Raw genomic sequence first — 25534 nt, 5'->3', positions numbered from 1 at the left:
GCATTTCTTTGCATAAAACGACTGGGTTGGCCCTCATCACTTCCACTGAAAGCACATCTGAAGGAGATCTTTTAATAGCAACTATGAACGGAATGGATGATTACAGCGAGGAAAACCCCCCTTCAGTGTTTATATGAGCAGCTGACTTGATTTGTTTTGAGATAGACTTGGAAAAATTGTGAATCTACACTTGAAAGTGCGTCTAAATAAAGCTGTCGTGAGATGAAAGCTACAATGAATCATCTTACTTATAATAAAAAATAATAATAATGATGATATAAAAAAAGATGTAATAAGTGTTTGATGTGCAGAGTGCAGTGTGGTTGGTGTTGGCTCCAGCCCTCAGAGGAGTGGGAGCCTCCACAGCTTCGCTCTGATTGGCTCAGACAGGACTAACTCCATTTTGGAAAACAGCTGTTTGAAGACACAACCTTTCTCTCGTTGCATGCAGACGGTACCCAGAGAAAGAGAGAGAGAGAGAGAGAGACAAGATAATAACACACATCTCGGCTTTTAACACACACTTATCCACCAGAGTGGGGTTTTTTTTGTAAATTATTTTTATTTACACCAGCCTGCTTCAGTGTTTCGGCTCAGTTCGGCGTGCTGCGATTTTGTCCGAGTGCCAGGAAACTTAACTGGGGATCCATGGTGTTAAATTTCCATTGTAACAAGTGGATATCAGGAGGCGACCGGGCCAAGGTTAGTGCCGCTTTTTTTTTTCTTTTGGGTTGATATTGAAGGCGAAGACTGGTTGTTTTTTATCTTAATGTGTATGTGTGTGTGGATGTACATGCATAAAAATGGTCGGGTAGTTCATGTTTTAAACGACCAGCCGCAGGGAGCCGCATAGTCACGAAGCAAAAAAGAGAGAGAGAGAGAGAGGGAGAGAGAGGGGGTTTCTACATGATGTTAGTAAAGCATTTTATCCAAACGTTAGACAATACAATGTTTCCTCGTAGAGCCGCTGTGTTACACATTGCAATCTGTCAAACGGCTTTTCCTCTTCGGTGTCAGCTTTTGTCGGATTACATTATGAATGTTAATGATATTCGCATTTTTTTTTATCTCTTTCTTCTTCGAGTGTTCCCATTATGCTAGTCGCTCGTGTTGTATTGTGCAGTTTAAAAGACTGGCATGCCTTTCCTTCCCACACATTAGCTGCTGCGTTCACTGTAGCTAATGACAGCCTGGATGGGTATTTTTTTTTTTTTTTTTTTTTTTTTTTTTAAAACCCTCATCTCTTCTCCTCATCCACTGTGCTTTCTGTTTTTATTTATTTATATTTGCTCTGTCAATGCACCCAGCCAGCCCTTCTGTAAACACAAATCCACTTTTTATTTATTTATTTATTTTTTTATTCCCTCCCTTGGCTTAATGCAATAACAAGACAGTGATGACAGCAGGTTTTCATGCAATAACCTGGCTGCTGAGGGAGCGAAGAAAGGAACATGTCAATCCAGTTTTTCTGGATGTGAAATCTTGTAAAATGATATGGCTGAATGGAGATGGTGCTCAGAGATTCAGCAGCAGCAGCAGCAGCAGCAGCAGGCTGGTGGGGAGCAGCAGGCTGGGACCCCCCACTTTGCATGAGTGTTGCTGGGCAGGTGCCAGCGTTACTGGGCATGGGCTCTGGTGAAAATAAATACTGGCTTCTTGCCTGCCTGTGGTGGTTTGCTTCACTGTCGACTGGCTGGCTGACTGTAACCAAAACAGTGCTCTCTCCCTCTCTCTCTCTCTCTCTCTCTCTCTCTCTCTCTCTGAGCTCAGTGCACAGTAATCCAGACATGAAAATCTACCATCTGATTAAGTTAAAATAACACAACTTGGCAGCGTTGTACCTAACCACCAGTCTTATACCAGTCTGGTGACAGAAAACAGAACTGGATTGGACCATGTCTTCACAGGGACAAGCATAACAAACTCTCTATGTAATGATCTGGCATTTCACGGTTCAGGGAAACTGTTGCACGTCCCTGGTGATACTTTAAATTCCACATTTGTAAACGAAAGTAGACGACGTGGATGATTCTGCACCTGGAGTTAAAATCTATCATGGAGGAATAAGGCGAGGATTATACGTAAGGCTGCGGCTAACAGTTATTTTTTATTGTTGATTAATCTACTGATAATTATTTATTAATTTGGTCTATTAAATGTCAGAAAATTGTGAAAAATGCCCATCACAGTTTCCTAAAGCCCAACGTAATGATGATATTCAGTTTACTATCACACAAGATTAACAAAAATAGCAAATCCTCACCCTTTAGCTTGATATAGACTTTAACCAATAATCAATTATTATGATATTTGTTGATTATTTTTCTGTTGATGGAATAATCACTTCAGCGTGAGTAATATACTAAACGCTGTTTGCTTCGAGCAACAGCTGAAGGTGAATCTGTCTGGCCATACTTCAGTACGTGGCAACATAATTCCTGGACAAAACATGGACATTATAAAGCATATAATTATGTTTCTTTTTATAGAAAAATCAATTGTTGCAGTGAATTAAGCCACCTGATGAATCTCAGATGATATTTTGTACAATCTGTACAGCCTGATGTCAGCTTTCTCTGGAATAGCTCTCCACTGTCTGTTCTCCTCTCTTTGCACCAGCTAACCAAACATGGTCTGTTATCCTTCAAAATGGCCAACGGGGGGGTGGAGAGCAGCCAGAACAGAGAGCGCAGTGATGCTAGAAACCCCCCCCCCCCTTGCTTCTGGAGAGACACATAGGCAGATGCCCCGCTGACCTTGGGCAGATGCCCCCCCCCCCCCCCCCCCCCCTGCAGAACCTTCCCTCCTGTGTTTCAATCGTATTTACTAAATCACTGAAAACGTAGAAGAAAATACGCACTGCTTGACATTAAGATCACATCTGCTCCTGCTTTGCTATTATGAAGGCTTGTCTTGTTTGTTATGCATCTTCTAGTACAGTGATGATTATCTGCAGTGCTGCATGACCAACACTCTTACTAACACCGTTCTCCTCCTCCAACTCCTTCCGTAAATGGAAGTCATATCTGCTCCTGCTGAGGGCTGCCAACAATAACATGATTACCCTGAGAACATTCGGACCCCTGTATCCCTGCGTTGAGAGCCTGTATTAAGTACACACAGCGGGGGTGTGATGGTTACTGTGTGGCTGTTTCTGTCACTTCTTTTTCAGTTAGTGCTCATCATATTTTTTTTTCCTGCTTGACAGCTTCCTCTACATTCCACTTGTAGTCACACTGAAGGTTAAATGAGATTTCATCAGTATGTAGTACATACTGCATACTTTGAGAACACTGTACGTCAATGGTAATAATCTGAGGCAGCTGGATACGAGGCTTTTTCTGCAATAAGGACGAGACGTTACATGCTTTAGATAAAAATAGCAATCTATTCTCAGAATCGGTTCAAGTGCCTTCTAGATTTCTTTGTAATTATGACCACAATCAGTCGCTTGCCCAGAGACCTTCCCATGTTCAAGTAAACAGGGATCAGAAGACAACAGTCTGTAGCTGAGTCTATAACAGTGATGCGAGGTTTGGATACCATGTGAACACGCTGCCCAGGGTTTATTTTTATATGCTTCCCTCTGTGTAATCATGGGTTTAATGTGTACATATTTCGTGGACAGGGATTTGTCGGTTCAACTGCGTTGACCTCCAACCACATTCTTTGCCCTGTGCACAGAGGACTTAAGCTCCTCTGTTTTTAGCTCCCTGACTTCCCCATGAGGAGAAAATGAGTGCCATCACCCGGCCTGTAGTGTCTCGTGTGACAGACGGGAAGCGCTTTCTGATAAAGCAGACCAGTGCGAGGTTACGCTCAGGTTAGAAGAATTAGATTTAATTCGGTTTATCTACAGTGTGGGCAAACATTTCTGGGGTTAGATGTGCAGTATAAACAATGTGTACACACACAAACAACGCATACGCCATTTCCCTTTACATAAACTGGTATTTATGAGAAGGCTGCAGCTAATGATTATTATTATTCCTTGAAATGTCATTGTCAGAAAGCAGTGCCTGTTATGTCTTCAAATGTTTTGTCTGATCAACAGTCCAAAGATATTAATTTTACCATCATGTAAGACGCATAGAAATTTCAAATCCTCCCATTTGAGAAGCTGCAACCACCAAATGTTTGGCATTTTTCCTCAAAACATGACTCAAATTATTATTTGGTTATGAAAAAAGAGTTGCTGATTAATGTTCTGTGGATCAACCAATAAATTAATCGGCTCATCGTTGCAGCTCCAATTTATAACTACTTCAGACCACCAGTTTTCTAGAGCCAGCGATGGATGATATGATAAAGTGGACATGAAAAATAAGGTGAGAGATAGAATCTAAATTATAAAACATTTGTGTAAATCGTTAGCCAGTTTCACTCACTGATTATTTTTTTTGCAGTCTACATATTGATGTGTAATATGTCAATGAAAGAGGCATTTCTAAATTTAATTGAGATTTTCTTGTGATTCATTTTGACGTTCTTTCATCAGAGACATCATTTAATTTCCTTGTGTTAATGTTCTTTTTCATTTATCTGTTATTGTGAAGCATTTTGTGAAGTTACTACAGGTTGCTATAAACTAAATCACTGATTATCCGTCAGACATCAAATGGTGATGGAGATATTACCACCTATGATGGTTTACAGGCACATGTAATTAATAAATAATACAGGCGCTATAAATGGCCACAGCCGTGGCTAATGGTCATGTGTTATCACAACTGCCCTGGCATTGTCAGAGAATGTTGGAAATGTGGTACGACTGGTAATATTGCATTTTTTTGGTTATCTTTTCATTTCCAGTTCTTACTGGTGCTGGAGCAGACAGAGGTATTCATATGCAAACAGGTGAATAACATTTATGGCTAACTGTGGGGGTGGAAATGAGGCTTGTGCACATCCTCATAGTTTCAGAATGATTAAGATTTATAAAGCTGAAACATGCGTACACAAGGCTTTAGAAATCTGATGAAAAGAATGCTGGTACATATTTCTATCTATCTGATGTTTGATGCATCTGGTCCCTAGAGGCCAGAAATCTGGAGGTTAAATTCCTTTTCAGACTGAAACTCTGTGTCCTAGGAGGTGACACAGGTAGTCTACTAATTGCAGGGTTTGCGGTTCGATCCTTGGCTCGTTCTACCTGGCAAGACACTCAACCCCAAATTGCTCCCGATGGTCAGGCCAACACCTTGCGTGGTAGCTCGCTAAAGAGACACTCCACCCAAAATCCTTTTTATTGTGTGACACATTTTCTCCTTATAGATTCAAAAGTGGGTCGTCAAAATGAGTAGTTTGTTTCTTTAAGGAGAACAGGTTTTGTCGTAAAGAAGCAATGGGACTTGAGTACGAGGAGTTGCAGTACGTGAAGATAGAAACACTCTTGGGTTGACCACTTTGACCAATGAAAGAGCAGGAAGCGGACTCTCCAACGCGCACAAATAAACAGGGTCGTATTTAAAGATTGAGGTCGAGGCGTAGACTGTATTTAACGTTGCAGCTTGTGGTTGGCACCATCTTTTCCACTTGGAACCACGACTTTCCCAATAAGGAGTGCGGGGTGTTGCCTTTCAAAGTGAACGCTAGCTTACTGGGAACACCGAGTGGTGCACACCTGGGCTGACGTTAGCTATCTCTAATTGCGCTAACAGAGCAGGGTTCATAATCAGTCACATTAAACTCACCGAAATATTGTGACAATAGTATGAATCAGTGAGTCTCGGAGCCGGGGAGAGCAGCTGATGTCAATCAGCGCCCTCACGGCAGACATTAAAGCTACTATAAGTCTTCAAATCTTATAAACAGAGCGATAGCTTCCAAAATGACCTTCAGCACACTTATAAGAGGGACTGAATGCGATTGAGACCATAATGATTCATTAAAAATTATTATTGACTTAGTGTTTCTAGAGAGAAGTGACACTTTTTGAACTGGAGTCAACTGGAGCCAGCATCTAGCGGTCGTTGGTGGCATTGAACTTTAAGGTAGTTCCACATTGGCTGTGAGAGTTGCTGCTTGGATAGAAGTAGTGATTTCAGCCATATGTCAGTGAAAATATGGGATGTACTGAACGTACGTCTAGACAGCAGAAAAGGCAGGTATGCTCTGGCAGAAATACTCTGAGAAGTTTCAAATCTTTTTCCCTGCTGTGAAACTGGGTCAGCATTGAGATATATTGTAACCAGAGTGAATACAAACTGACCACAGCCAGGAGATCAAACTACCAACTTATTACACCCACAGGGAGTCAGTGCGTCATAATTAAAAGATTGATTTCGGGTGGAGCAGCAATTAAATGTTTAGCAGGGTAGATTGTGTTCAACTTCTAACAAAATTGGCACAGGAAATAAAATATTGACCCAATTTAAATGGTTTTCCACTTAGTCTTTAACCTTGTTATAGACTGGTAACCAGTATGCTGGGATAGGCTTCAGCTTCCCGCAACACTGCACACACTAAGTGGATATAGAAAATGGATGGATAATACACATCCAGCAGTCATTTTTTCTATTGTCACTACATTTATAAGACACAAATCTACTTCCTCATGTATTCCCTCTTCCTGATAAATGACATTGTTTGGCGAGGTTGCTCTTCAAAGTGGCAACACATTTTTTTTTCAGCATTAAGCCAGTTGATTTAATGTAACACAGCTGAGTTAGACTCTCTTACTTCAGCTGGATTGGCCCACAGCATCAGCATAAATTTCACAGATCAGGTCAAAGTGTTGAATAAACACCGCTTTATATCTATTTGCTGAGAGAATTTTTAATCAAACCTTATTATGTAAATGGTTTCTCATCCATGTGAATTGGTTTGGAAGTAAAATAGACGTGTCCTTTTTTTTTTTTTTTTTTTTTGGTGTGGCAGGTCAGTGAAAGATGATTTGATGAGAATCTATCTGCATGAAAAAAAAAAAAGAAAATGAGCTGTAATTATTTTAGATGAAGTGGCCTGTTTTTAAAAACCCATGCGGTGTGAATAAAGCACTAATATCTTTTGAACTTTAAAAGTGATGAGACAGAAAAACGCTCAAGGGTAAAAGGAACAACATGACCTTCGATGTGAGGCTCACGGATCTGCTTTATGTTTTAATTTCGTCCACCTTGAGGATTCTCCCGGCTCGGTCTGCTTTAAAATATTTGATTGTTCTTCTGAAAAGGTTTTCATCCAAATCCCAGAGGAAGTGGACTGATGAGACATGTTAATAGGAGGCAGCTCACAGGAACTAGAGAGCAAATTATTGACATTAAAACTCACTTGACAGTGATATATTAAAAGCATATCCCATTTCCCATGTAGTTGCCAGAGGAAATCCTAATTCATCTAATGTATTTTAAATAAGACAAATACAGTAGGTTGTTATTGTTTAATGGTGCGTGATGGATGAATGCTATTCAACAGAAGGCTTTACTCAGGCTTGTCCTGTATGCCGATGTGAATGATGCCTTCATCATGTAGGTCTAAAGGCAAAGTTCAACGATTGCCTCTGCCCTTGTTGTGTTTACTCATGGGGAAGGTTAGGTATGCGCCTTTTTTTTTTTGTCCCCTTCAAACTCAGCGAATCAAACCGCATGACGCCCACATCCTCTTAGACTAGTGGGAGAAAAGTGATGCAGCTGAGTGGAATTTCTTGGCAAACCTCAGACGCAGCGAGGCGGTCGGTACAGGTGAGAGAGGAACCACTACTGGGTTTTTTTTTTTTTTTTCACCTTCAAATTACTTTAAATGCAGCGTGACAAGCAGTTGTTGGCTGAAGTAATCAGGTTTCAAGCTTTGTAAGTGAGAAGTCTCGAGCTGAATGCGGTTTTTGTTGTGTTTTTTATTTTATTAGCGAGCATATGGGCGGGTTGAGGGAGCTGTGGGTGAAATCTCTCTAACAGGTGGTGCAGAGAGAGAGAAGTAGCCCGCAACCAAATCATATATTATTACAAATTAGCTAAGTGGTTATGCGCTGCAGCGTAGCCAAAGAGGACATATTATGTTTCTCGAGTTCTCAAAAAAACAAATAATGAAAACACCAGTAAGGGATATTGCCTTATTTAGCAAACACAATAAACATGCATTCCTTCTCTGCAGCTCCCTTCCTCCTCCTTTTCCCTTTCATCATCCTCACCCTTTCTCTTCCTCATCTACTTTCCATCCATTCCTCCTCCTCGCACTCGTCATCCTCTCCATGTTTTTTTTTTTCCATACATCCCTCGCCCTCTCTTCTCCTATCCTCCGTCCTCTTCTTTTTCGTCCGCTCAAGGGTTCTTGTTCAGCCTCCCCGCGTAAGTGTGTGTGTGTGTGTGTGCGTAGAGAGAGCCTGGGAAAAGATAGGACATAAACAACACAGGCAAACAAACCACCTGCTTCCTGCCGAAGTCTCGTGTTGTTAAATGTGTGGACAGAAATAGAACCGGGTAACCTTGCAGTAGAGTCAGAATAGATAAAATGGGCAGTGGGAGGAAAATCACCGACCAACACGGCAGTTATTCATACACGGAGCATCACCGTGTATCTCTGTGTGTTTTTAGAAGAGGAAACATCTGAGGAATTATGGGAATTGAGATACTAGAGGTTATGCTGAGACAATCAGACCAGGAGTTGCCATTAATAAAATATTACTATATGACTTTATTTAATTTGAATCTTAATCACACAGTGCTACATGATTGGATCAAGCAACAGCAACTGATGACTATTTCTTCAATTAGTTGTTTAGTCTATTAAATGTAAAAAACAATAGGAAAATGCCCATCACATGTAGAGCTGAAACAATTAGTAAAAGTGATTAGTTGTTAGGCAGAAAATTTATTGGCAACAAGCTTCATAATTAATTAATCGTTTAAATCTTTTTGTTTGACCCTTTGTACCAAAGGGATGCAATTTATTTCAAAATTCGTACCAACAACAAACTGATCTACTTACAAGTACTGTGTGTGTGTATCCAAAGCCTGATATATCTGATTCCTATATATTATTAGACATGTCAATGAGCCACAATGTTGCACTGGGTGACATGATCCTTCACCACAAAGATTACAGTCTTACTTTGTTTAGAAATAGCTTCAAAGACTAATAACAGCTATCACGTTTTCAGTCTCAGGAGAGTAGTTCTGTGTAAGGCAGACGCCACTGAGCATGTGCAGGAATTTGGTTCCTTTTTTACAGAGTTTGGCTAGCTTGTTGTGCCTACATAACCCAACCTCTTGACTCTGTACTACACTGTAAATTTCTCAAAGAACTTCAGTGCAAACGTGATCGCTGTTATTAATCTTTGGAGCCGTTTCTAAGCAAATTAGCTTGATTGTAATCTTTGTAATGAAGGAAGATGTCACTCAGTGCAGCAGTGTGGCTCACTCACGTGTTTTTAAAGGCCCCATTAAAACAGAATTTAGTGTCTTTAGCTTCTGTGCTGTGACGTATTTCCTTGTTAAACAGAAAATTTGAGTAATGTACAGTTACAAGAGGGATTTAAATGAAATCTTTCGCATTTGATTGAACTGCTAAAAAAAGTGGGCGGGGCTTAGAGTTTAGCACGAGACGGAGCTGCAGAGGACTGTTGGCTCCACACACACACCTCCCTCACCTGTTGTCAGATCAGGAGGAGGAAAAGGGAGAGATGAATGAATTAAACGTCAGCCACATTGTTTTGGAAATGAAAAACACACATCTCTTCCTGTCTCTCTCCATATTACTCTGTTAGCTACTATGACCCACAAATGGTGAAGTACAGTTTTATATGATGGGTGTGGCTGGCTGCTTGCCCAAAGTCACATCTGATTGGATGAAGTTTTGTAAACGCCTCTGATTTAGTGCTGTCAATCTTCCTCTATAATCCAATTCCAATTTTCATTCCTTATTATTTTTAATATTTGAATAATATTCAAAATTTTAATTCTCAAATTTAGCTTGTTATTAATATTTACTATGTACCGATACACTGTATACACAGGCTTATGCTTTGCCAATGCTACTGTCAGCATGTGGTTGTTATACGTTCTGTCCACTAGGGGGCATCTCAACATTACCAGTAAATAGGTGCTAGCTTTCTTGCTAAGTAATAATTAAGCTAAGGCACAAAATGTATGATGTTAATTAAAATATAAATATTAAATAAGCTTTTATCGTACTGGATCATAGTAATATAACTACGCACTAAGCTAAAAAATAAATAAATCCACGTCAGTATGTGCTTATTTACACCAATAGGTGACGTGGTATTTGTGTCGGGACACACTGTAGCCCTAATGATCACCCTGAACTGCAGCTGCAGCACTGATCACTCAGGCTCAAGTCTTTTACTGTGGATGTGCTTTTTAAAAAATTTTCCATTTGTTGATGGAAATCTAAACACTTTCCACACATCGCTTCTTAAATGGTCAGGGGCAATGATCTCTGTGGGTGCGTCGCTCTCTGCCATTCCTGATATGGCAATGTTAGAGGTTGACGGTCGCACATTGAATATGAGATTGTGATTCAGTCAGACTGAGAAAACTTTATTATTCATCAGACATGACAAAAGCATTTCGTTTTCACATGTCAGTAGGCCAAGGTGAGAAGTTGCAAGTTAGCACAACACATTAAAAAAAAATTAAAACATACACATTCAAACAGTGAATTCAGCATTTGATTAGTATTCATTTCTTTACTGTTTGATTCATATTCGACTCCTGAGATTTGTTCCCACAGCCCTACCCCCAGTGCAGGATGAGTCATCAAACATTTGAAACCGTTTCACAGGAAGAGAAGAAACAGGGATTCTCATATAATAAAACTCTTTTTGACATATTCGGCATATAAAAAGAGATAAATGAAGAATTAACACAGATTAAGATTAAAATTTGGAAAATGTTTTTTACATTTCTTTTGTAAGAAGAGTTTTTAAGAGTTTTTAGACAACAATGGAAGTCTACAGCACAGAGGAATAAAGATATAGTATATCAGGCTTTGGATACAATTCATTGTTGGTTTGGCTCTGCCCAACAATTATTCATACTATTGATAAATCTGCAGATTGGTTTGTTTTGTTTTTCAGTCCTTTGATCTATAAAATATCCGAAAATAGTAATACATCTTGCAACATGACATGACAATCTAACAGTCCAACACCCAAAGATATTTAATCTACAGTCATATAAAATGAGTAATTTTCAAGTCTGATGAGCTTGAACTAGAGAATATTTAGCAATTTTCTTTAAAAAAAAATGACTTCAGCAATGAATTAATCATGAAAACTGCAATTCATTTTCTATCAGTTTCTCTCAGCTTTAACTAAAATGATTAAAACACAATATTAAAATGGTAACGTCTCAGAGTTAAGTGAATTGAATACCAAGCCAAGAACAGACATAATATTAATACAGCTTTTGTCACAACATTTCTGAAATACTGCCTTTTTAACAGCTCACCACTTTTCCAGACACACAGCAGAGTCACTCTCATCTAAATATTTTCAACTTGGACGTAGTACCTTAAGAGTTATAGCCTTAAATTGCTATATCTCTCAGAGCTGCTTTACACAGTCATAAATTAGTGTGTCTTTTTAAGTAAACAAGAGAATAACCGTTGAGAAATGTTTGTCACAGAGAACATTAATCTCTCCTACTTGTTTTTATTGTGAGCTCCCGTATGAAACATTCCCTGTCTGTGTTAGATCTCGATATTCAGTCATTATAAAAATCTGTTTCTCGCGACACATTTGTTTTTGTAACAACACTGCCTGTGACGAGTCTCCAGATTTGATGAGAATCTGAACAAACAGTCGCTGTGCCGTTCTGGAAATGGAGATGTGAGGGTTTTTTTTTTTTTTTTTTTTGTTGTTGAAATCGCGGCCTCATTTTGGAGTCCGGTTGAAGCACCTGCTCCTGACTCAGCTGTGACTCATGGGTGGTTGATGAGGCTCAGTCACACCCATCTTATTCACACAAACAAACACAAACCAGGGGATTCCCTACAGCCCAAGGCAGGACGTGCTGCTACAGAAGTCTCAGTCAGATACGTCTGGCTGTCTGAAGACTTGAAACTTCAGTGGCTGAGAAGCATTAATTGATCGCTGCTCATTGGCAGTTTCTGGGCCACAAGGACACACACACACAGGACATGCTGTACATACAACACCTCTGGTAATGTAACCTTTCATGACATGGATATCCGATCCTGTTACTTTGGTCTGTATTGTGTGAAGATATAGCAATATTATAATGCACTGGCTCTCAAAGTGGTATTGATTGGCCCAGCTGTTGCTAAGTGAGCTCTGCTAACAAAAGGGAACATGGCAGTAGAAGTATTGTCTGTCTCGTCAGTGGTGTTTATCGTGCTCCTCTGCCATCTGTTTAACAGATGAGACGACTTAGAAGATTAACAAAATCAATTTAAGTGCAAGTCTGTATACGGACGGTTTGGGTTTCCAGTTTGTGCTTAGTAGTATCACTGAGTGGAGATCTGCCTGCTTTGATTACACATGTTTAGAAAACAGTTTTTATCAGTTTTTTTAAATTCTTTTTCAGCTGCAGCAGGAAGTGTAGTTTGTGTTTGGTGAACTAACTGGAAGGCATGACGGGCTTCCTGTGCAGTGGCTGGTCATGTGAATGTGATTTGGGTGGAATCACTCGGTGATTCATTTAGGGTGCCCTTTATCCAATAATCCTTCAGTACTGGGTATATGGCAAGTGGAATCAAGCTCTATACAGGCTGTGTTACACCAGTACATAACAGCTGGTCATTTTTACACTTCAGTTTTCATATGGATTAAACAAACAAGATATAATGTGTTAATTAGTGAGCTGTAGAGGTGCTGGTAGGTGGATTTTGTTACCTTTGGATAGAGCTATGCTAACTGTTTCCACCAGTTTTCAGCTAAGCTACTGTCTTCTGGCTGTAGCTTCACATTTAACAGACAGACCTGAGAGTGGTATCGATTATCTTATTTAGCTCTTGGCAAGAAAGTGAATAAATGTATTTCCCAACTTTAACTCCATAACATAAATCTTGTTATGGTGATTGCTCTGCTTGAAAGCGTATCATGTGGCCTTACAGAACAGGAAGTGTTTATGTCTAAGTCCTGATGAATCCATTTTGAAAACAAACTTTTATATATGTATATAAAATTTGTATTTGCAAATCAGGAAAACTTCTCTCTCCTTTGATATTCAGATTAAATTTATTCAGCCATGCTAGCGGCTCTGTGAGCCTGTAGGTCTTTGAGCTAAATGCTAACATGCTAACATTTACAATGCTGATAACACCATCTTAGTTTAGGGAGTTAGCATGCTAACATTTGCTAATTAGTGTCGAACACGAAGTAAAGCTGTGGCTCATGGGAATGTCATTGCATGTTTTTTGGTCGTAAACCAAAGTACTGGACAACTCTGATGATGGTGGTACCTGAAAAGTTTATGGATCACCAAAGTTCTTATAATTCATATCATTGCTGAGGGGAACAATGTCAAAATTTCAGTGCAATTAATCAAACAGTTGTTGAGACATTTCACTTAAAACATGTGAACCTCATGGTGATGTCAGGGGATCAACAAAGTCAGTAGGATTAATCCTCCTGGGACCATGAATGTCTCTACAAAATTTTATGGCAGTCCAACAATAGTTCCAATAGTTATTGAGATATTTCAGTCTGACATTGCCCTCCCTTTAGCCACGCTGCTAATGTGGTTAAAAATTAACAGAAAAATGGTTTGGTGTATTCTCAACTGGTTCCTTTCATATCTTACTGGTCTCTCAGTAGATACAGAGACACTCATCCACTCATCTACTTTCTGCTTTACTCAAAGGTTCCATCTTCATACTACTGCTCGCTATCAGTATGCTTACTGACATCATTCACAGGCCCTTCAAGCTCCTGTAGTGTGCTTCAGCCTTACCTTGGTAATCTCTTACATAATGATAACCCTGCTGTTAAACACATCAGGGTGCGTTTTTTTTTTAAACTCAAACAGTCTTGATGATTAAATTGAGACTTAGACAATACAATATTCTCTGACTGAGAACCGTCCGCAAAAGGAAACCTCTATATATTTTACCCAATGTCTGCAATTAGTCCAGAATTCAACCACACAACAGCTATTATCTAAATCTAAGGTGTGACTGTGTTGTTTTAGCTTTACTTCACAGTGACTGTGAGGGACGTCCAGCAGTAATAAGTGACCTGACGTGGACCGGACTTGTTGTTTAGTGTTTCCAGTCGTCCAAGAGGCCTCAACAGTTCTTTTTACTGCTGATATGCTGATGGTCATTCAGAGGATGAGCAGTGAATCACTGATCAACAGGGAACCTGGAGAACAAAGTCAAGAAAGCCTTCTGTACACAGATACTTAACCACATAGTTTACCTTTGAAGTTTATAATTGATTTTTGCTGCTCTAGAACATCACCGCATCTTTAACCTTCTAATCCTCTACAAGCCAGTCGCAACCTGAAGTTTCTACTGGTGAAAACTTTCTGTAAAGCCATCAGAACTGTGGAGAATAACAGCCTGAAGAGGTCAAACTTCATTCTTCAGTGTCTGATGTGATATTTTACTTAGTTTTCTATTTGGACTTAAGAGTTCTGTCATTTGGTGTTCATTTTACAAACTGCACATCAGAGCTACAAATAGATTAATCGTTTGGCAGATCAGCAGAACATTAATCAGCAATTATTTTAATAATCATTTAATCATGTCGGTCTTTTTTTGAACAAAAAAAACCACCAAAAATTCTCTGGTTCCAGCTTTTCAAATGTGAGGATATTATCTCATTTCTCTGTTTTATGTTGGACAAAACAAGATGTTTGAAGACATTATCTTGAGCTCTGGGACAGTTTTCTGTTACATTTTGACATTTTTAGACTAAACAATTAATTGATCGATTAAAAAACCTATTTGGTAGATTAATCAGTAATGAGAATAATCATGAATTTACAGCCCTAAATTTAAGCAAAATGGTTCCAGGTTCTGACATGTGAATGACTTCTGGTTTTCATTGTCCTCTATGATTAAATATCTTTGGGTTTTGGTTTGTTGGATGGACAAAAATGCTTTTATTATGTCACTGTGGGCTCAGAGAACTTGTGATTACATTTTTTTTTGCCATTTTTAGACATTCTATAGACCAAATAATAAATCTTTTCATCAAGAAAATAATCTGTAAATTACAATGACCCTGACCCCTTTATTTTTCTTGCCTTTAAGCTGTTTTATAACTAAATGTCTTCAGACGACCCAACTGTAGTCATATCTGTTGTGCTGTTTTAGCTTTAGTGCCGAAATGATTTGACTGTTAATTCAGTAGTTGATCATTAGAAAATAAACAACTATTTGAATATTTGATGTAGTTTTAAGTTATTTATTAGGTAAAAATACAAAATATTCTCTTGTTCTTGCCTCTTAATGTGAAGATTTGCTTATTTTCTCTGTTGATTCTCACTGTAAAACCATTTTCTGACATCTTACAAACTGAACAACAAATCAATTAATTGAGACAATAATCCACAGATTAAGTGATGCTGAAAATAATTATTTGCAACTCTACTTGGCTTAACATGCCAGCAGTCAATATCAAGAAGTGGGTGTTATTTTTTAAAATGGTGGGTATCTCTTTTTGGATCAGTATTTCTCCAGCACTGATGTCTCCTGAGGGACGAATGCAGGGAATTGATCTCTGAAGCGCCCCGAGTTGTGTGAAACGGGGGAACCACAACTCAGCCGCTCTGTATGCCTGCCGTGATAATCTGTCCGAGCTAGATTGATTTTTGATTTCGCTGTAGCTTTCTGAAGAAGCAGCAGCCTCGCCAGAGACTTTTGTTTTATTCATTAGTTCACTCAAGACTTTTCCACAGGATCTGATGCTAATAGCCTTGGTCAGGCTTCTTATCTCCTGTTCCTCGGCTGATTCATAATGCCTTCAGGCGTGGGAGCTCAGTACGCTCATTTAGGATGGCAATTATGTGAGAGTGGCGGTGATCATTCTCAGTATCTCTGCTCAGTGAAAAGGAAATAGAAAATTGCATTGAGTATCCAAACGTTATCAGTGATAATTCTGCATGTCTGACAGAGAAGATGGAAACTTCTTCTGTGACTTAAGAGTAAGACTGAGACTTTAAAGTGTGCGAGAGAGATAGAGAGAGAGATGGTAGAGATTTTGAGTGACAGAGATTTGTGTCTTCTTGTCTCCTAAGGCAGGGAAACTTTTCACAGTTCTGGTGTAAATGGCTGATTGTTGAAGCTAGCTCGCTTTTTTTGGCAAGTTGGAATATTCACTTCAACAGGGGAAATAAGGCCCTCACACCCAGCCTGGGTCCCATAAGAAGAGGAAGGATATGGGGGCAGATATATACACCCGAGCTGAATGGACAAGGCTTTTATTTATTTATGAGAGGAAGACCGGAGAGGAACAACAATGCTAATCCCGACAAGGAAATACAGCTCCCTTGTGTTTGAAGTGGGCTCGTTGTCAACCAAACAGCTGCTGACATCATGTGAATAGACAGTGCCCGTACCACATTTGAGGCAGCGAGCAAGGAGGGCAAAGAGCTGAGGCACACTAGTGTTACGACGCTCTCAGCGTGTAATGCAGCAGGGTGAATGGATTTGGATGAGTTTGCTTGAAGTAGTCTGCTCGTGGGCTCTATACAGCACATGAAGCAACTCTAATTACTGGGTAAGATTTGTTGTTTTTCATCTTCAGGTTTAGTTTTATCTACTATATTATCAACTAATAATGTTTTTTAGATTCCTTGTTTTGACCACAAGAGCTGTGAGAGTTGAGTATTTGTTTTGTGCTTCGAGATGATGACACATACTTTTGCTTCATTCAAAAACTAGGAGACTTCCTGTGGTTTCATTAGAGCTGAAAAGATTCAGAGATGAATTGATTTAGTTGATCTACAGAAAATGAATCAGCATCTTTTTTAATAGTTAATCGTTTTGGTCGTAATTCAAGGAAAAATGCTATTCATTCACTAGTTTCAGCTTCCCAGTTGTGCTGCTTTTGTCTGTTTTATATCATTGTGAACTGATTATCTTTGGGTTTTGGACTGTTGGTCTGACAAAACAAGATGTTTAAAGACATCATGAGGGACTCTGGGAAACTGGAAAATGTCAAACAATCAACTGAGGGAATAAAGGACACCTTAATCAATCATGAAAATATTCGTTAGTTACTTACTTTTAAATTTTTTGTCAACTAGATCGCGTCAAACATAAAGGTTCATCTTAAAGCAGGTCAATAGGGCTGCAACTCGATTGATCTGTCGATTGTTTTCTCGATTAATCGATTGTTGTTGGTCCACAAAATCCCAGAAAATAATGAAAAGTGTTGATCACTGTTGCCTGAAGCCCATGATGACATCCATAAATGTCTTGTTTTGTCCTGAACAACAGTTCATACCTTGAAGATGTTCAGTTTATTATCATCGAGGACTAAATAAACCCGAAAATATTCACATTTGAGAAGCTGGAATCAGAGAATTTGGACTTTTTTCCTTAATAAATAACTCAAAAAGATTTATTGATAAACAGAATAGTTGGTGATTAATTTAATAGTCGGCAACTATTTAATTAATCGACTGACAGTTAAATAAGCCAACGGAAAACTCTAGTTGCTACGAGAGGCAGATGAAACTCATTCACGTGGAGGCTTTTTGCTTTGTCAATAACTGCAGCAGATTTAGTTGACGGACCAGAAACAAGTGGAGTAGAAGGCTCTAATGGACGTCTCAATCAGCAAAGAAGCCAGTCTTTGTGTGGGTTATTGCAGATAATGTGAGTTTATTACACACAAATCAGGCTTAAAAGGCTCCAGCGGGATAGTAGTGAGCCTGCCTCTCTAATGGGGCCGATGTAAGTGGCTGCTGAGTCATATTCCCTCAGTGATCTCAAAGGCTTTTGTTCCTAATATATTCATGCCAAAGCCTCTCTTGTTGCATGTCACCTCGCCCAATGTGGTCATTGTTGACATTCAGACTCGCCACGAAGAAAGCGCTCTGCCTTCAGCGTTCGCACTAGGATTAGAGCTTTTCATTTGTTTAGATATGATAATGCAGTGTCTTTCTGTCAAAATAGAGGAATTACCAGAATGTGAATTAGGTTGTGTCCCTGAAATAACTTTGTAGAGAGAATCCCCACATTGGAAAACATCCACACTTACAGTACAAGGCAGCGAGGCTAAGCTGAGTTCATCTCATGACCTGAACTGCAGCGATTTTTTTCCCCTTTGAGGATTAAGTTGTTATTGTCTTGAGTGAAAATACACACAGGTGTGACATTTGTCTTCGTGGCAGAGTTTCCAGCTGCAGCTGTGTCAAGTTTCCCTTTGTAAACACACGCCGGCCTTTGACATAAAGACTCCCTTTTTATTAAACTGGGACATGCACTTTAAAAACTGCTATAAGTCATAATTTCTGGAATGTAGTCATGAGATACTGGCGAGATTTCAGTGAGGAAAACTGTGACTGATGCGAGGCTGGCACCGGATCTGTGTTATAGGTCAAACTATCGGGCTTTTACAGTATGTCATCTACAAAGAAGACTTTTTTTAGGGTGCTTGTCTGGGTGGAGTTCGAGCTGAATCAATTTATAAGTAAGTCATTTATCAAGAACAACTGCCAAACATTTGCGACTTTTAGCTTCTCAAATGTGAAGATCTGCTGCTTTCCTCTGGTTTGTATCATTGTAAATTCAATACTGTTTAGTTCTGGACTGTCGGTCAGACAAAGCCTCGGGCTCTAGGAAATTGTGACCAAAATATTTCACTATTTTCAAATAATATATTGTGAAGACTAAACGAAATAGACTAATCAAAAATGAAATGTATTTGTCAGTGGCAGCCTTAGATGGAGGACATGATTATTCTGTTATTCCAACCGATTTAACAAGAGCTGTAATTAGTTTAGTTGCTTGTTACGCAGAAGGTCATTGGTGTCTTTAGCAGATCGTTTGCTTCAGTCACTTTACATGTTCATTTGCATTACACAAATCACAGCAGGTGAACAACAACAACAACAATCCACACGGCTTCAGTGAGTCAGTCGAGCGAGCGAGAGCTACAAAAACAGGTTCATCATCTCAGCATGGTCTGTGCGTATCAGGGATAAAGTGATTTTTAAAACGCGGCGCCATTAAACGGCCTCTACCACAGCTGAGACCAGGCAGTCGGGCAGAGAAGAATGTAAACACGTGCCGGAAAGGCAGGAGGCAGAGCATCATCATCATCATCATCCTTCCATGGAAACCTGTTAATGATCTCATGGTAGGATTTGATCCACATGCGCAGGCAAGCCGACTAATTAAACATACAAATGGCAATTAGATGGAATTCCCATAAGCCATATAACAATCGGCCCAGTGGAGTAGAAAAAGACAAACATAACACAGCGCAGACACGTAGTCGCTGCTGTACTCGATACACAGTCAGTGCTGGTTGTTTGTGTTGTTGTAGGCAAAGATGGATCTCTTGGTGAAATTGCACTGGTTGTAAGGATGAACGGTTAATTGTTTTTATGTCCAAACTGTGATTTGAAAGTGAAATTTTCAATTCTCAGGAGCCACAGTTTAATAGACATAATTAATAGTGCCTTAGTGAGCTATAGCAACTGAAAGTTTAAGCAACTGTTGATTTCACCAGCTATAATAACAACTGTCACTGATCATTTTACTGAGCTGTAGCTAATTAACATTGGTTCCATGAGACAAACAGTGGAGTCTTCCTCTATAAAAATGATCTATCACCTGACATCAGTTCAGACAGGAAGCTAGCTGGTAGCTCAGTGGTTGTTGAGTGTTAATAAATAGAGGTGCACTTTTGACTGTCATGATTATATTTTAAAGGTGCTTTTTTGTGATTTTCTGTTATTTTTATTCTGTTATGTCAGATGTCTCTTCATCACATACTTCATATATTATAAATCCATTATAATTTTGTTACCTTGTTCCATGCTGTATTTCTGTAATTTGTCTTCTTCTTCTATTCTGTACACACAACATCTATTGCACGTCTGTCCATCCTGGGAGAGGGATCCCTCCTCTGTTGCTCTTCTTGAGATTTCGTCCATATTCTTTTTCCTGTTTTTAAAGGTTTTTTCAGAGTTTTTTATCATTTGAATGGAGGGTCTAAAGACAGAGGATGTTGTATTGCTGTACAGATTGTAAAGCCTCCTGAGGCAAACTTGTCATCGAGCTATACAAATAAAATTGACTTGACTTAACATGTCTACGTTAAACATAGTCAAATATTCAAAACTGCTCCCTGCAAGACAAGAACCAGGGTTTCAACTTGCTCTGAACGCTATGTTTACAAAATTAACTCCACTTCCTCCTTTTGATGACATCAGATTATTTGCGTATTTGCCCAAAAACAGTCGTCCGTTCTGTAGCCTCTGTTGCTAAAGTTGTCCACTCTCATATTTCGAATCGGATTCAGGCTCGGACATGTACAGATGTAAAGTTTCTGCTTCATGTAATGAACGAGAAAAAGAAGAGAAATCCTACTAGTACGGTTTGTTGACGTGGCCTCCTGAGCTGAGGTGCAGCTTCCAGAAGCTGACCAATCAGAACAGAGTGAGCTCATCAGGAGGGCGGGCCTTAAAGAGACAGGAACTAAAACGGCCTGTTTCAGACAGAGGCTGAACTGAGGGGCTGCATTAAGGGTCTGTATAAGTTAAATAAGGAGTTTTTTTTTTTGAACTGCAAATCATGCAAAGATAATCCAGTAGAGCCCCAGAATATAAATATAGACCTAGCAATGCCAGTGTAACCCGACTGACTTTCAAGGCTGATATTGACATTGGAAAAGTGCAGAGCTTACTTCAGTTTCTTGTTTGTTCCCCCTGCCGGAGCTCAACCTGCCAGCTGCTGTCAATCAAACCCAGACACTGACATGCTTCTCCAGCGGCTGAGACAGAAAAGGAGCATTTCTCATATTTCTTCTTCTTCCTTTTTAATAGCAAAAATACTATCGGAAATACATTTTAAAAGTTACTTTTCTCTGTTTTTAGTGCTGCTTCAATGTATCTGCTTCTATTTATGTACAAACAAGATAAATGTGTGATTATACTTAGTGCAGTCATGTCTTATTTAACACAATGTAGACCACAAATACAGGCCTAGAGTTTAATTTATAGAAAATTAAAGCACAGTTGCAAAATTGTTCAGAAAAGTTGTAATTAGATATTTTCCTCAAATTGTTCAGCTGGAATTACTAGTAAGTGAAAACCTCAGTTGTTTGAACTTAAGGTTGTTGAAAACGCAGTAGGTGTAATCATGAACCTGTGAGACACTGGTCTGCCGCAGTGATTTGGCTTCCTAATGACTCTACAGCCTGGCTATCTACTGTAGATGACTATCTAACAGGAGGATCACACCACCATCAGCGGCCGGGAATACAGAGTGGCTCTTGTGTTTGGTAGGAGCGCTCAGGGAAATGCCGTCGGCCTAGAACTCAGTGACATTTCCTGAGGTAGTGCTCTTACCTACAGGGGCTTAAAGATTGCCCTTCACTACAAATTTCAATTTCCCAAGCAGTGTCGCCTACATCCCTGCGGCTCATGACCTCTCAAAGAATGACCCGGTGTGCTTCCTTTTTGGCACAGTGCACGCGTACTGTACATAGGAGAAAGAAAACAATTGTGAGACCTTTTTTTTGAATGATACTAAAAGAATGTGAGCGAAAGCTTTTGGGAACAGACTGGCCCTGGATCGGCGTGTCGTTGCTGTGTCTGCTGCCAGCTCATTTTTATTCCTCTCTCATTCTTTCACTTGTTTCCCTTCAAGACTCCAATCCCCTCATGTTTCTTAAAGATTCATAGCTTAGCTGCTCAGCTGTTCGGTCATGGTTTAATGTTACATGCTTTATCAGAGTCTGTAACTGTAATGTCGTCAGTTATGCTGCTCATACACAGCGGCGTGAACCGGTCAGAGAGGTCGAAGTTATCCGTGCCCGCGTGTGAGAAGGACTGAAGCCGTAGCAGAGGAGCGGCTGTGACGACATTTACAGTGTGTGAAACAGGTTTTTATCTCCTTTCCTTTGAAGCGGAGGACTACTTCCTACTACTACTTTCTTATCTTTTTCTGGTCTTTTCTGGAGCAGTCTTCTTTTTTGTCCTCCTTTTTCTCTGAGGAGTTACCAGCTGTATAGTCTTTTAGAGGTTGGCAGGATCCATGACCTAGTTAAATATGGACTGAGAACAGGAAACAGAAGAGGAATGAATGGCTAATGGGAGCTCGACTCGCTTTCTGGGCCCCACCTCTGCTTGTCTTTTGAATGGTTTCAAGCTCTTTTACTCTGCCTCTCCATATTGATCAGTGCTTTTACCAGCTCTCCATTTTTCTCTAAATCGTTGCTGTGTAAGTACCTCTAGGACAGACAAATGGACTCTAGTGGAGGGCTATGACTATGCATGTGAGAGCCCTGAGAGATTTAGAGCAGCTTTCTGTTTTTCATGATGTAATTAGGACGACCAATTAGCACAGATGTCGCTAGCGCCATTAATCGCCAAGCAGAAATAGAAATGGCAATTATTGACACCTTCATTCTTCTTTTTATGAACTCACTCTCAGCTGTCGGCCTTTCAGGTTGTGGAAGTGCTTCTGAAGTGCCCCCCTTTTCTGCCCACTCTCTCTGTCTGCATTGGTCATCTTCAGTTGCTTCTGAAATAGCTCAGCACAGTGATTTTTTTTTTTTTTAAATCTCTAGCCGATATTGTGTGTCACGTTGACTCTACTGAAGTAGAAACGCACAGGACACACCGATTAGTCCTCCCACAGGTCCTGCAGACCATTAAAAGAAAGACAGCAAATTGATTTTATGTGCTTCTTGGTACACCTCCATAGCCGCCTGACATCCTCTCCTCCCTCTGATAGGTGTAATGAGAGCGCTGGTCATGGACAGATGATGGACGTGGAGACGTCGTACTCAGACTTCATCAACTGTGATCGCACAGGCCGCAGGAACGCAGTGCCCGACATCGCAGGTGAGGGGACAGCAGGGGCCAGCACCAGTGAACTCACCAAAGACCTGGCAGGGATGGACTTGAAGGCTGCAGGTCAGTGTACCCGCATCTGAATAATACATGAGGAGAGAGGGGAGAGATTTGTATACATACTGTGTGTACCATACCATATACTACACGCCTGAGTGCACAGAATATGAAAACACAGACAGGTGGTTTTGCTCTGCTTGTGGTCTCAGCGGGATTTGATTGTTTCCTCAGTAAATGAGTCGTAACGGCAGCACAATGACAGATAGTCTTTGCTTCCTCTTCTACCAGCAGAGTGTCAGATTGTTAGGAGGAACATGTCTGAATGTGACGCAAATGTTCTCAGTCTGACCATTGTGTGTTACTGTACATCGTTGTTCTTGCTGACTTCCTTTTTAGTCAAAGATAACTTTCCCATGACATGATAACTAATTTGACCACAATAAATCGACCTACTCTAACGCCGCTGTGGTGGGAAGTTTCAAATTTGGAAAATAATCTCATATCATGCTGACACTATTGCCAGAGGAAGTTGTAGTTCCTTCCTCAGGATTCTCATGAGTGTTTTTCTTTCTTGAGCCTGAAAGCAGATTTATTGCCTGCTGAAAGGAATGCCAAATAACTTTTTAGCTTGATTATATGCGCGATTATAGCTGCAGCAATTACTCGATTAAAGTTTAGATTCACAATTTTTCAAGTCAGGCGCCCATAGGAACATTGAAACAGGTTTTGCTTGTTGTAATCATCCCTCGTGTTCATACTCACCATTAAGAGATCCCTTCATAATGCACCTTTTTAAATGGAGGTGATGGGGGATAAAATCCACAGTCCTCCTTTCATGCAAAAGTATGTTTAAGTTTATCTCCAGCTACTACGAGGCTCCAGCCGTTAAAATTAGTCAAATCAAGTTCATATCTTTTGTGATATGATATCTTTTGTGTGAAGTCTTTGGTGTTTTTAGTACCAATTTCCTTCTTTTTGTTATTATACTTCCACCGCAGCTCAACAGGGAAACACAAAGAGGTAATTTTGCACTAAAAAGACAGAAACTTTCCATATTAGCTTCAGATAATCTTTTAAAAACATTTTTGCACAAAAAGATAACTGTGGATTTTGTTCCACATCACTTACATTGAAAACACATTTAGAGAGGATCTTTTAATGGTCAGTATAAACGGGAGGAACGATTACATCAAGAAAAACCTCTTTCATATGGATGTCTGACTATTGTTTTAAGACACGTGAACAATTGTGAACCTACCCTTTAATTGATCAGTCGATTGAGAGAAAATGAATCAGCAACTATTTTAAGAATCAAATAATTGTTTAAACAATTTTTCAAGCAAGAATGCACAACATTTGTTGGTCAAAGCTCTCAAATGTGAGAATTTGGTTGTCTTAAAGTACCGTAATTTAATATTTTGGGGTTTTGGACAGTTGGTTGGACAATGTAAGACATATGAGGACGTCACCTTAGACTCCACAATGTTGTGATGTTTTATTGACCAAATGATTAATCTATTAATCAAGAAAATAATCTGCAGATGAATCAATAATAAAAATTATTGTACCATACACAATGTGTATGTGGTGTAACTGATTTTTGTCCATATTGTCTCACATGTTTTCCTCTAGAAGGAGACCCGGGGGCCTCGCCAGCCCCCGAGGCTGAGGGCTCCACCAGCCAAGATGCCCAAGGAAGCGGAGGCCCATCCTAAACTCATCCGAAGACCGAAGGGGGGCAGAGTCAAGGAGTGATATGTAGATTGGAAGCAAGTGAAAGTGGAGAGATGGAAAAAGGAAAGAGAGAGTGTTTATTGGTTGTCCTAACTGGACATGAGGACACCTTCATTCACTACCAGCTTGTTTGGAGCCTCGGTGGCCCAAATGCATGACTTTTTATTGGATCAGATTGTAACACAGGGAACAGAACAGAGTAGAACTGACAATTGAGATGCTGCTCTTTTGCTTCATACTCTTGTTAGTCATTTATATTCCTGACGTGACAAGAAAGCACAGAAACTTTGGATGTCTGTGGAGATGGACTGAGCTGAACAGAATACATTTATAACACTCGAAACATCGTTCCAGCCTAATATGGAACCGTGTCTTGGAAGGCGTATTCATAATCATCTGTTTGTCATTTTCTTTCTATGTATGTGTGTGTGTTTGTGACCCTCTTGTTCTATTTCATTGTCAAGTCTTTTCTTATTTTAGTAAAAAGCATAGTCGCCATTATACTGTCGTGTATGGACTTCATATTTATTGCTAAATGTTCAGTGATAACTTTGTGATAGCAATTTTCTTTGTGTAATAAAATACTTATGAATCTACTGTAACATTTGTATTTTATGCTTTTAAGCGTAATTAAGGCTTCACAAGAGGCAATTTGCAGGTGTCTGTTGTACTGAACACATCAGGTGAAGGAGCTGTAAAGGTGGTGAGTTCAAGCCAACCAGGATTAACGAGTGCAGCGCTGAGTCCTACGAGAGCCATAAATATTATTGAATGCAGCTTTTGTGTGCATTAGGACGGCCACGGGAAGCCAGTGTTTACATTTCCACCTTGCATCGCCC

General features: G+C 39.8%; 1 protein-coding gene across 2 annotated transcripts; it reads left to right on the top strand.

Moving 5' to 3' along the window:
• The first annotated feature begins 414 nt into the window (after nt 1-414).
• On the top strand, nt 415-25297 carry pkig (protein kinase (cAMP-dependent, catalytic) inhibitor gamma). Of its 2 annotated transcripts, none has more exons than XM_042407828.1 (3): nt 415-702; nt 22843-23024; nt 24594-25297. In XM_042407828.1, the coding sequence occupies exons 2-3, from the start codon at nt 22871-22873 to the stop codon at nt 24674-24676; spliced, it is 237 nt and encodes a 78-aa protein (XP_042263762.1). In that variant the 5' UTR covers nt 415-702; nt 22843-22870; the 3' UTR covers nt 24677-25297. The 2 variants fall into 2 exon arrangements, with proteins under 2 accessions (XP_042263762.1, XP_042263761.1); XM_042407827.1 differs by lacking the exon at nt 415-702 and adding an exon at nt 11918-12119.
• The last annotated feature ends 237 nt before the right edge of the window (nt 25298-25534 follow it).

This window comes from Thunnus maccoyii, chromosome 4 (assembly GCF_910596095.1).
Source record: "Thunnus maccoyii chromosome 4, fThuMac1.1, whole genome shotgun sequence".
Taxonomy (NCBI): domain Eukaryota; kingdom Metazoa; phylum Chordata; class Actinopteri; order Scombriformes; family Scombridae; genus Thunnus; species Thunnus maccoyii.
Note: the sequence above shows the minus strand (reverse complement) of the source record. Positions and strands in the feature narration are given on the sequence as shown.